The following is a 13,357-nucleotide window of genomic DNA, read 5'->3' on the forward strand; positions in this document are numbered from 1 at the left end:
AATGCTCATAGATAAGCTGACAAAGTATGTCTTAATTAAACAGAGAGAGAGTTGGACTGCAAATGGGCTTTGGGCTCATTGCACAGTCAGCAGCCCAAAGTCTAGCAGGAGGCTAGTCAAAAGTGATGTACCACAGGGGTGGATATTTGTGCTAATACTGTTTAATGTTTTTACTAATGTCCTGGATGATGGGTTGGAGTGCAGCCTCAACAAGGCTGCAGATGATACAGTTGGGAAAGGAGATGCACCAAATGGACTCGCTAGAGGAAACTCAACAGCTTGAGGAAACAGGTAAACAGGAATGTCATGAAGATGTGTCCACAAAGATAAATGCATATTTGTGCCCCTGGGGAGGAAGAAGTCAGACATCCACACACTCCAGGGGCTGAGTGGCTGGAATGTAGCTTTGCTGAGAAGCACCTTGGGATCCTTCCTGGAGGACTGCAAGCTAACCAAGATACAACAATGTGCAGCCAACAGCATGCTGGGGTGCGTCAGGTAGAGTATTTTCAGCAGGCTGAAGGCTTTCTCTTACCAGAAAAGTTTTCCAATTTCTCCATCTCATAGATGCTGCCACGTAATTAATGTCCTCTCATTTGAAGTAGAAGCATAAAAGACTGCTTGGGTAGAAAGCCCTGTGCTGCTGAATTAAGTGTCCTGACCTACACACACAGGGACTTTGGTGACAAAATGCCACGTTGTCTGCTACTTAAAATTGTATTAAAATAGCCAAACAAGAAGATAAAAAGAGTTAAAGGAAAGGTTATTTTCATGGAGACTTTGGGAGCTAGATGTGGATACAATTTACACAGCTTACTACTGGGAATTAGTTACTAGTACCTTCTAGAGGGAGATTAAATGCCTGCTGCACACCTCACCACTTAAAATCCATGCAGTTCTTTTCAGCCATGGGTACTATAACCATAATCCAAAATCACAAGCACAAGATGTTACAAGAAGGAATGACTGATAAGGTCCTCTGGCAGAAACAGGGAACCTGCACTTCCTTCAACAAAGGAGAAGGGCAGAAACCTGGAGAGAGGACTTTTATGACAGGCATCTCCTGGAGAACACACCCAAAGACTTTGAACTTTACCATGCTACCTTACAGAATCTCTACCATGGAATAAAACCATCCCCTGCCTGGAGTGAGAGCAAATTTAAAGCAGGCCTGTTTATCCAGTCTGCAGCTTTTTTTCCACTGTTCATTAAAACATGTTATTGTCACACAAGTGGAATTCAGGAGGTGATCTTTCTGGCTGATGGTTTGATTGCTGAGAATATCAGACTTCAACTTTATCTCAGCAAATAATGGACTCTCTCTGGAATAGCTGAAACTTCAACAGGAAGGAAGAGACATTAGTGGGAATTTCCCCTAGATAACAGTCCTTGGTTTATAGAAATCCTGTTCCATTATCTCTCAGTATTACATAGACATAAATACACAGAGCAACAGCATTTGCTATGCTGAATTTGGAAGCACTGCTCTCTGCAAGGATTTCTTTGTTTACCTACCTCTTTATACTCGAAATGACAATCACAGATTTGCAGAAATTCAGTGACAAAAATGCAGAACTTCTCTTTTAACTGACTCAGCGTATTTTCTGTCTCATTGTCTACTCCAATTCTGTAACATGAAGCATATATTCTACTTAAGTATTTTTGGAAAGATCTTCCTCATCAGAACAACTGTAAATCCAGACCCCACTGGGTGGTTATTATTATTATTATTACTATTATTTAAGGGTAGATTACTGTCTCCCTCAAATTTCTGTCTGTGGTCAACTGTGCTTTTCCCTCTTTGATCTTACAACATACCAGTTGGAGGAAATTATCAATAGGTAGCTTATAATTACATCAAATGTGGAATGTGAGGGGAAATATATACATGGAAATGTTGTTTTATGTAGGCATTTTCTGAGATTTCTGTATCATAAAGCACAGTGTTCTTTCTGCATCAGTGCTGTTGGGTTTTTTTCTATGCTGAATCTCTTTCCATGCATTTTTGTCAAAACAGAGGTTGCCCATGACACTGCAGCATGAAATCTGAAGGAAAGCACAATTGGTTTTCCTTGCTATTTCCTTTATTGGTGAATACCACAAAAATTAAATGCTCTGCACAAGATCAGCATTATCTGTTTCACTACTTTCTATCCCAGTTCTCTCCTTGTATTAAAAAAAATATGAAACAAGGAAGCTAATCAGTTCTCCATTGGGAAATGAGTATTTGCTGACAGATCCATAGTACATTTGCCTTTATTGTAAGACCATGTTGTGAAGCAATTCTGACTTACAAGGGTGCTTGTCATCTTTAGATGTTTTCCTTACTTGTTATAAATGGCTATTTAAATACGAATGGTATGCTGATACTACCACTTATCTTGCTACACATGCCATTTAAAACAACATGTATGACAGCCTGCAAGGCAAGTTCCTATTCAGGGAAAATTCCTTTTCTCTTTGGCAGGGATTCAGACCACCAGACACTTAGAGATTCATTGGTCAATGCAGACTGAAGTTTCACATTTGAGGTGCAGCCAAGCAATGGGCCTCATTCAAGTGTTCTGAAGATTTTACAGTCATTGTTAGTATTTCCTTATTATTTCTACCAGCTTCAACAATTCAGAGGTGTTAAGTCTAAAATGTTTCAGCATTGCAAAATGAGGGCTACTATTAAAATCCATAAATTCTAAACACTTGGAAAAATATTTCTAAGAGTATCTGTAGGGGTGAGGGAATGAGCTCAGTAGCCCAGCTTGCCATGCTGCCTGTGCACATCTCTCATTGTTGGTCCATTGGGGCAGGAAGGAAGTGCCTGGGTTCAGTTCTTGGTGTTCTGCAGAGCTTCTATGAGAGCTTTATTGTATTCTGTGACCAGCTTTCTCACGTTCTTCATAATTGGCTGGTAGTCACTCTCCTGACTTTTTGTTGCTATGACTGATTAAAAGAATTAAGGAAACTAATTGCCAGTATAAATATTAGCATAATTAGAGATCATAAGGGAACCGTAACACAGCAAGCTTCCTTCTGTGAAAACTGTCAAGGGTTGCAAATAATGTAAAAAACTCCAATCTGGTCTAAAAGATGTACACCAATTTACTAGCTGCCATCTCGTGCCAAGAATGGTGGAGGGCAAAATAAAGACAATGATATGCCTGAGTCAATTTTGTTTTCACATATATGGCAATAGGTCCCTCATAGAAGACTTTGCCCATTGATACATTGCAAATTACACCATTTCAAGGCACTCAGATATTCAGACCCATACAGTCTGGCACTTCAGAAGTGCTGCTGCAAAAGTTTCAGTCCAGGAAAGCACAGCCTTTCTTTCCCTTGATAAAATCACAGAACTGTTTAGGCTGGAAAAGACCTTTAAAATTAGCTCTGCCAAGTCTGTTGTTAAACCATGTCACTAACTACCACATCTACGCATCTTTTAAACACCTCCAGGGATGACAATTCAACCACTTCCTTGGGCAGCCCTTTGCAGTGCCTGCAACCCTTTCAGTGATGACATCGTTCCTAAAGCATTCCTGCAGAGCCTTCTTCACAGTGCAGGTGGCTTCAATCACACCACATTGTCCAAGAGCTTTTCCCCAACTGCTTTCTAAGATTAGAGTACTTACCAGGTCCGAGAAATATGGTATTTACTATATGAACAAAGATGACACTACATGCACATCCTGTAAATTATTTTTTCCCCTCTGCTGGCTAAGTTACTACAGAATTGCCTGAAAGGCATTCTTGTGCCATTTTCTGAGACATGTAGCAATGTCCACTGTCCCACACACAACATGGGATGATACCATCTGGTTGTGCGGTCACTTTTACCAGCTACATTACTACTATAATCATGCAGCAGTGGTTTGGTGTATCTTTGAGACCTCAGATTTTCTGTTTCCTAAGTCATTGTAAAGAAGCTGAATTACTGCAAAGAATTCAGAGTTGCTAGAATATAAAATAAAAGTGCAATTATGCCCTGCAAAGTTCTCTACAATAACATCAATTCTAATAAAAAAAAAACTTCACTGCTCGTGCTAATTTCAAAGTCTTCATTGTGAAAATCACCTGCAACAAGTAAGACTTTGTTGATCCTTTGGAAGGTCTTATACAAGCAATGGAATGTAATGCTTTAATTAGCATCACATAATTAGAGAGCTACAGTGTACTTCCCTCATTCCAGCCCATTCTGAGCTAAATCATCTCCTTGTCCTATCTTACCACATTTATCTGATTTCCCTCCTCTAATCTGCAATCCTCTTTTATTTGATATGAAATACATTAAATGCATATATTTTGTTGTTTACTTTTTTACCACTGATATTTATGGTGGTTTAGAACTGCAGAACATCAAGCAAAGTCACCCTGCTATACAGACTTCCACTAACCACTTTCGCTGGTTACCTTTAGCAAGACTCGTTAGATGTAAAGATGACCTTCCTACAAAACTTAATGGCAAAGCCAACCCAACAGGAAAAGCTCCAGACTGCAAGATAAATCTGCGCTTTAAGACCCTGTAGCTGATTCAGACAACACATGCAAGTTTTGTTATATATAATACCTATCAGCTAACCAGACATTTGCAAAGCATTGCCTTTCACCTCCTCCCCTGTCTCCTGCTCCCCATTCCATCCTGTCCTGCTCTGCTGGAGGAAACAGACTTCTTCCTCAATTAATACACTGCAAGAATTTCACTGCATTTCTTAAAGAAAAGGATACATTCCTTCATCATAAAGTTATTTTGCTCATGGTGCTGCCACTTCCTCTCCAAATTCGTGAGCTGAAAATACAAAAAGAGCCAAAAATGAAAAGGGTAATTATTACACACCCCCTTTACACAGGAATCTCTCAAAACGGTTGTATCAATTCCTGCTACCTGATATAGTCAAAGTTATTTCACAAAACCCCCCACAGACATGAGAAATAATAACAAAATAATTGTTAAAGCTGCCAGTGGTTAACCTGCATGCAATTCAGCACTTCATACAGCTGTGTATCAAAGTACTGCCTGCAGCCACAATGGTAGATGGAAAAAATCAGATGGGAATTCAAGACATGTCACAGGGAAACAAGTAAGCAAGTCAGAAGTAAAAAAGGTGAATGCTGCATGGAGATACTAATCCTCATTATACTTCATATCACTTAAATGATCTCTTCTTAAAATCACTAAGATCTAAAATCACCAAAGATACAATATTTCCTGACACTGTCTTGGACTTGGAACTATACAGAAGAAACTTCCTTACTTCCATAGTTAAGTTTCCTGTCTGATGCCAGAAGCTGTGATAAGAACAGTGCTGCAGCAAGAAGATTGTAGGAGTGTGGGTTAAGTGCTGGCACTTCTTCAATACTTTCAGCATCAACAGGAAGCTAATGTGGACATTATATCGATGGCTGCTTCCTTACAATACAATTTTATATTTGTTTTTCTGATGCTACTGTTCAAGGTTCTGCATTTCAAGATATGCAGATGTTATTTTTAAAATGCAAAACCTGAAAATCATTTGGAGACTAAAGGTTTAGTGGAAACTAAGGTAATGAATTAAAAAGAATATAGCAACATTTCACTGAAAAGCTTATTCTTAAGCTAGAAGATATGAAAATAGCTGCTTTGTTACTCAAAATCAGTCTTGCAGTGAAGACTCCGTTAGTTGGTGCACTAGTTCACAGCAAACACGGCAGTCACTTATTTCCAAGATAAGCTATTTCTCACTAGTTATATTTTCAATTAGACACTTTGTAGATACTGCTGCATGCAACACAGCTGGTAAAGGAGTCTAGGTGTAAAATACTGTCTGATATGTAGAATCATAGAATCAATATGGTGGGAAAAGACCTTTGAGATCATCAAGTCCAAACTATCACCCAACATCTCATGACTAACTAAACCATGGCTTCAAGTGCCACATCCAATCCCTTTTTGAACACCTCGAGGGATAGTGACTTCACCAGCCCATTCCAATGGCAAATCACTCTTTCTGTGAAGAACTTCTTTCTAGCATCCAGCCAAAACCTCCCCTGGTGCAGCTTGAGATTGCGTCCTCTTGTTCTGGTGCTGGTTGCCTGGGAGAAGAGACCAACCCCTTCCTGGCTACAACCTCCCTTCAGGTAGTTGTAGAGAGCAAGAAGGTCTTCCCTGAGCCTCCTCTTCTCCAGGCTAAACAATCCCAGCTCCCTCAGCCTCTCCTCATAGGGCTTGTGCTCCAGACCTCTCCCCAGCCTCGTTGCCCTTCTCTGGACACGTTCAAGTGTCTCAATATCCTTCTAAATTGAGGGGCCCAGAACTGGACACAGTAGTCAAAGTGTGGCCTAACCAGTGCAGAGTACAGAGGCAGAAAAACTTCTCTGCTCCTGCTGGCCACACTATTCCTGATACAGGCCAGGATGCGATTGGCCCTCTCGGCCACCTGGGCACATTGCTGGCTCATGTTCAGCCAGCTGTCAACCAGTACCCTCAGGTCCCTTTCTGCCTGGCTGCTCTCCAGCCACTCTGACCCCAGAAATAGTCACTGCAGTCTACAGAAACTGTCACTGAATTTTTATAGTATTTCCTTGAAGGCAAAAAGTCACACAGGCTGCTTGCAAAATCAACCAAATGCTCAAGATAACATAAAACATTATTTGTGCTTCAATATGCTTGGTGCACATCAACTAATTGGCTGTTTTAAGATTTTATGTACCTTTATTAAGGTACATTAAGAAATACCTCATGACATGTACGCTCATGACATAAAAAGCAAATACACACATCTTCTTTGCCACAGATTGAAACAGACCTGCCACAGCATAATGAACTGGAGGAATGATTTATGATGGCCATTTTATATAAACGTTTTAGGACCATTGTGCAAGTATCTTAACACTGGCTAGGTATCCACTTCTGATTTACATAATCTCTAGGAATAATAACCTGATTTTGGCATAAAAAAACCAGACAATATCTGAAGTCTGTCACTTTGGCATACAGCTTTGGGGATTTATATCATCACCCTAGAGTTATGAAGGTTTATATTTACCTCCTTATTGAGAGCTACTTCCTCTCATCTGCTCCATAAAGTTCTCTCCAGAAGAAAGCTAACTTAAACATGTACAAATATCACCTTCATTTCTTAGGTGAATTAGAAAAAAGTAACAGTTCTAAAGGACATATATCTCACCAATCTGAAACAATAAAAGCAGTAAAACGTAGAGAAGATTATCACTTTCAATTTTTCAGCTTATTTTGAGGCTATCCATTTTCCTTCTGTGCATTTAAACCCATGTGCCAGTAAAGTTCTATTGCCAAAATGACAGCAATTTATGGATGCTTATAATGGAGGAATCAAAGCTGCTCAAGAGTTTATAAACATCTTCTTTCCTGATTCAGTTTTGAAATGTGAATGTAAACATACTCATGTACCAAGGTTCCTTGGGTTTAAAGAAGACTGAACAAACTCTAAACTTAAGTGGTCTGCAAGGAGCAGTGGTGAAAAAAGGGAAATGGAATTAATAGCACAGGTTGTAAGAAAAAACTTTGCACCATAACTTTAAAAGCAAAAGGCCTCTTATCTGGTTAGTAGTGACATTTCCCCCCCTGTAGTTTCTTTCTAAGCTGGTCCCCAAAGCGCCTCAAACAAAGGAAGTGCAAAAGAGGGAGAGTTCTGTGCAAGATTAATATAAAGATTCACACAGTTTTTAAGCTCAGAAGGACCTCTACATAGGAACTTTGAAAATCCAAAGCTTACAAGGAATTTATTGGCATGACATTAACTTTTGTTTTAAAACAGAAAATATGGCTATGCACTCACAACAAGTAGCTTTGAAAACTCTCTGAGAAGTAATAAACCATTTCCATTGTATCCCTACAATGCTTCAAGTGTATGAGAAAACAACAATTGTGCTAGAAACAACTGAAGAGTCAACTCGTGGCTAGAGCTATACCTGAGCATGTGTCTCATTCTCTTGCAGCTCTCTCTTCAGTGCCTCATACTCTGTATTCAAGGTTTCCATTATTTTCTTGAAAGCATGGCTACGTTTTGTTAATTTTTCTTTGTCATCCTGGAGCCTCTAGATGGAAAAAAACAATTAATGGATGAATTCCATTTGCCATGGGCTACAAATTATTTTGATTCACCTTTCAAGATGCTACTGTTTCTTCCTTTCAGAACAAGATCATATGCATAAAGAACTCACAAGGATTTTCTCTTGCTATGTGTGCTCTATCCTAAAGACAATATTAGATGCTTATGACTAAGCTGTAGGCTTAGACCATACTGCATCAGCACAGGTGGGAATGCTGATGTTAAGAACTGTAAAGAAATTCACTGCCTGTGAAATGGGAAGTGCTCTAGGTAGATTTTGTCTTAAAGCAAACATACACAGGATAGATTTTTATTTCTTGGTTGAATTCTGTGGCTAGACTGCTAAATTCAAAGTTGTGGGCTGGCATGTGTTACAGCAAGAAAAGTTCACATGAATCACTAAAATAGGAAATTTTGTGGAAGGAAGTTATTAAAAGGTATCCAGCTGGTAGCCTTCTATGTGAACTCAATTAATAAGGTACATATATAAGAAGAGAAACATTTGGATTCATTTGCACCTGTGTGCAATCCCAGTTTTCAACTATCAATCAGGATTTCCAGTCACAGCCTTGATTCCCCTCTACCAGATGCTCAAAACCACACCAATCCTGTTATCTTCCAGGGATTCATTCCTTTCATTACCTTTTTCTTCTCTTCTCCTGATGCTTTCAGAGCAGGCAAATTATTATAGACCTCCAGTTCTGTTTTTGTTTGTTCAATTTTCTCTTTAAGAGAAGCCAGTTCGTCAACCATCTTGCCCTCTAGGAGTTCCATCTTCTGCAGGTCCATCTGTAGTTTTTGACTCTCTAGATCACCAGATACAATAATTAACTGTACTTTTCATTTTATAATACATTGCCCAGTATATAAAGGTTTATGCTACAGCTGCTGCTTATCTCTCTGATTCTGACATTGATGGGAATGTTAACGTGAATGGAAGAAAGAAAACTGATCTTTACAACCATCCTCTAAGTCAGAGTCCTGTATTACAATGACTGTGTTATACTCTGTGAGAGAAGACTAATGAAAATCTGCTGATTGTCTATATCACATCATGCTATTTCTTTTTTTTTTAAAGCTGTTTGGAGCATCAATCAATTAAAAGTTAAAGCTGTAGTGACACTTTACAAAAAGCTGACTGAAATAAAGTAGACTTTGTAAAAAATATTTTTGTTTGCTTTCTAGAGGTTTTTTTTTTAAGGTTGTTTATATAAGATAAAGAGTTTTATGAACCAAATTTGCATAAACATTTGCTCTGTACAGGAAACCACTTCCCTATCTCCACAGATTGAGAACTGGCATAGCTCAAAAAATGAGCACGTGCTGCAATATACAGCATTTACTTCTGACAGTCCATTAGAAAGAAATAAAGGAAATACATGTAATTAAAGGAGTTAGAAGTATGAATGGATTGAAGTATGAATGGATTCTTATATGAAAAGAGATGTAAAGACTGAAACTGTTCAGACATGAGTGGCTTAAGAGGAGAGACATTAAAGATACACAAAATAAAAAAAAATAAGACTTTGATCCAGTTTTGGGGTAAAGTTATCCACCATAAGTGTGAAAGGTCTAGATGTGGTCCAGACTTTCTTTGGATGGTTTTCTAACCTGTAGCCTTGCCAGTGTATGTTCTTCGGGTTCCACAAACACATGGCTATGCAATCTCATGCTTCAGAGCTGTGCCTAACTCAGAAGAATGACATGAGTAAGGCAGGGTTTGTTTGGGTTTTTTTCTGCATTCTAAAGTATCAGGCAAAGTGGCTATTGGGAGGGGTGAGATGGCACGGTCTCTTAGCATACACTGCATTTTGCTCTCATACTCAGATTTGTACTGACCACCTGGATAGAGGGTAGGAAATAACCCCCACCCATTCAACCAAGGCAGTACAGAGATTTACAACAGAAGAGGTCTGATGTGCCTATGTGACAGAGAGAGTTCACCTTTCCAAAAACCAAGGGTATGGTTTCCTTAGTGGAATTAATTTGGAAAATCTCAACTGATCAAAACCCTGTCACATCAAGCTTTTGGTACTGATCTCTCCTCTTGTATATTTGTGCCATATTTTAGACTGAAAAACTGTTTTAAATCAACATTTCTGGCTCATTACAGAGTGCTTTGTTGATTTCTTTAGGAACCTGCAAGTAACAAAAAGACAACCAAACATTTTTGTGTACAGTACAATATTTCACAACTGCCTATAGTTTAACTTTGAAGTTTCTGGTACTGGTCAATGTCAGATCCTGATCATAGGACTGAACAGACCACAGCTCCACTTCTCATGTTCATGTAGCACTGTGGTTTAAAGACAACCAGTCTCAACAAATCAGGGCTTTAACATTAAAACCAGTAAAAAAAAAAAAAGCAGAAAATCCACTTAGATTTTCTTAAAAGATTTATTTAGGCCTAACCACAGCATTTCAGCTGTTATACAGTTGCTCTAATATTTGTATTTTGAAATGCTAGAATAAGGAGTAGTTGACTAATTGGGATTTATTTTATAGGTCATTTATTTTTATTTTACAGGAGATTCATTTTACATAAATGTCAAAAAGCCAGACAGGATTCTTACACTCTTCTATCCATATACTGATAAAAACTATGGTGGGACAGCAATGGGCTATTACTGTCTACTCACAGGTTCTGGGGAAAAGGGAAAAATCTGAAAGAGATGAATTTCATCCCTATCCAGCAATAGCCTCAATGAAAAAAAAAACAAAAACTCAAAAGTAAAAAACCTTACAAGTTCTCCAGGGAAAGAGACAGGAAGAGGATGCAGCCCAGTTCCTTCTGATATGCCATGAAGTTGCAGCGTCTAGCCCACAGTGTGTACACAGCGGCAAGTTCTCAGACCAAACTACAGCAACCCAGGGAAATGTTTTTGGGAAACTATGCCATCAGCACTTTTGTTTACTCTTCATGGTTTCCTTTTTTTTTTCCCCTCAAGGGTTCTGCTGGTGGACTTTTTATATCTTTGTTATGGCAAGGAAATATGGAAATCCAGATTTTCATTATAGCAAAAGAATCTTGAAGATGACTGTGCAATAATTCAAGGGTTAGGAAGAACTTTGTGCAAACTGAACTTTCACTGTATTTTTGAAAGAATCTTCAGTTGTTTATTACAGTATCTACTTGCTTTCAGAAGCAGAAGTTTATCACAGTGACTCCTTGCTTTCAGAAACTTACTTATGAATCATTCAAATGATCTTCTGAAAATTAGTTCTGTAACTCACTTCTCTCCCTTGAGAAGGAAGAAATATGTCTTTCAATAATGCCTCTACAGTGCTAGGTGGTTCCAGAGCATCCTTACATTGTAAAATAAGAATTGGTGTTTACATGAAAGAACAAAAAGTTGCATTTGAAGTTGTAATGTATGGCTCAGCTTTTCAAAATACACTAGAAATGCAGAATCAGTATTCTGAGACAACTAAACACTAAATGTTCAAACACAGAACAATAATTTCTGTAGCATTTTGTCCATAAGAACTTAGTTGCACGTAACTACTTTGAAGTTACAACACAGCCTCCTATTTTGAAAATTACTGCCAAGCACAGCACATAATAGCCATCTAAGAAAATGATTTATGGTTCTTAATTCCTGCCCCTTCCTTTCAGCCAAACAAACAAGGAAAGGCTTGCTCAACCAATAATGATATTGGCAAAGGCTTAGAATTATGAGAACAATTCCGCTATAAGCAGTGCAAATAAAGAACTAAATAGATACTTGTTATGGAAATGAAAAAAACAAAACCCACCAAAAACCAGAACAGACTGCTTTTTAAAATTAAAGGCAAGTTCCTGCAGATTGTTATCCTTAATTGTAAGCATTTGATTATTTTCAAAATGAAGTGAAAATGAATATTCACTTTGCAGAATAGAGGCCTGACAATTTGAGAGCTATTCACTGTTGTTGCCAGTTATTCTCCCATGGTACATAGCCCTTTAGAGAAGCACAAGCCAAAGTAAGTGACACTAAGAACTACATTTAGATAATACATGGTTAGATAACTGTGGAAGTCTATGGTTAAATTTATAATACAGTGTTTTAAGGCTGTGAAAAACATGTATTTTGATATGAATACTAGTAAGTCAAACTTGTGCCTGAAAGAACTCTGTATACCCATGTATTAAAATGCACAGTTTTAATATGTAACTCTGCAAGGAAAATGGCCATTTACTGATAATAGTAATACTACTGCTGAGGAATATAAATAACTTTTTACCCACAAAATTTTCAATTTGTCAACTTGCTGCTGTATTTTATTATATGGAGATCACTGATCTTGTTACCAGTGTAAGAACTCCGCTGATTTTCATTTTTTTTAGGGAATTAAAAAATTCTTTTCTGATCTCACCTGTAAGCAGATTCTTAGCAGTGCTCTGTGATTTCTGCATTTCATTTGATTTGAAAGTGAGGTCTTCCTGCATAATCTTCAGCTCTTGATTGGTAACAGATGAAATTTGCTTCAAACGGTTCACATTCTGTGTGTTACCAATAACAACAGTGAGAACATGCTGCATCTTTGAAGCCACCACTGGACAAGTGAAAAACTCTCCTGTCCTAGAAGATTGTCTATTGCTTGGCTTTTCTGCTACAATGACTGAACATACTGTAAATAGCCTAAAGTGATTTAAATGTGAATGACTTTCATTCTACCAGCTTCTGATAAAAGATGTGACAGGCCAGTGAAGATGACACAAAAATACAAACTGATCTCAAGTGTCCTTGCTAAAATATACCTTATGGTATATTACAAAGAGTTTGAAGACAATTAAACTGGTGCTATATTCAAAGTATTACTCATCTGAAAGATTTCTCTAAAAAAAAATAAAAATAAATCCATGAGAACCAAGAATGTTAAAAGAAAAAATGTTTTGAATGTTGAGGCAGTTTGGGGCTATGCCTTTAAACAAACCCCCCAAACAAACAAAACACTCAAACAAAACCACCTAACCAACCAAGAAACCCCAACCCACCAACCAACCAAAAAATACAACATCAAAAAAAAATCCCAAACCAACCAACTACCACCAACAACATAAAGGCAGATGGGAAATGGGAACAATTTCTGAAGTGTTTACATTAAATATTACACATCAGGGTATTCTAGACATGACTTTAATAGATCAGAGAGACCACTGGAATATTATCAGTTACTTGACAGTAATGACAGAATACCCATGAACAGACTCCAAGTAAACAAAATGCTGCAGTAGTTAGTTTTATTTGCAGTGCTCTGAAATACTTCTCCTGAATGGAATAATGTTCATTGTAGCAGTGATGTGAGTTACAGCA

The 13,357-nt window shown here is 38.0% G+C and overlaps 1 protein-coding gene across 1 annotated transcript in view; it reads right to left on the minus strand.

Annotated features, from left to right (window-relative positions):
- Window positions 1–2,200: 2,200 nt before the first annotated feature.
- Window positions 2,201–13,357, minus strand: part of IFT74 (intraflagellar transport 74) — a 40,117-nt gene continuing 28,960 nt past the window's right edge. Inside the window, exons 15-19 of the mRNA XM_054178731.1 lie at window positions 12,417–12,543; window positions 8,703–8,866; window positions 7,921–8,046; window positions 4,720–4,780; window positions 2,201–2,937 (exon numbers count right to left, since the gene is read on the minus strand). Of these exons, the coding sequence (XP_054034706.1) occupies window positions 2,822–2,937; window positions 4,720–4,780; window positions 7,921–8,046; window positions 8,703–8,866; window positions 12,417–12,543 (594 nt within the window). The 3' untranslated portion in view covers window positions 2,201–2,821. The remainder of the gene's footprint in view (window positions 2,938–4,719; window positions 4,781–7,920; window positions 8,047–8,702; window positions 8,867–12,416; window positions 12,544–13,357) is intronic.

The sequence above is a fragment of the Dryobates pubescens genome, chromosome Z, assembly GCF_014839835.1.
Source record: "Dryobates pubescens isolate bDryPub1 chromosome Z, bDryPub1.pri, whole genome shotgun sequence".
NCBI lineage: Eukaryota > Metazoa > Chordata > Aves > Piciformes > Picidae > Dryobates > Dryobates pubescens.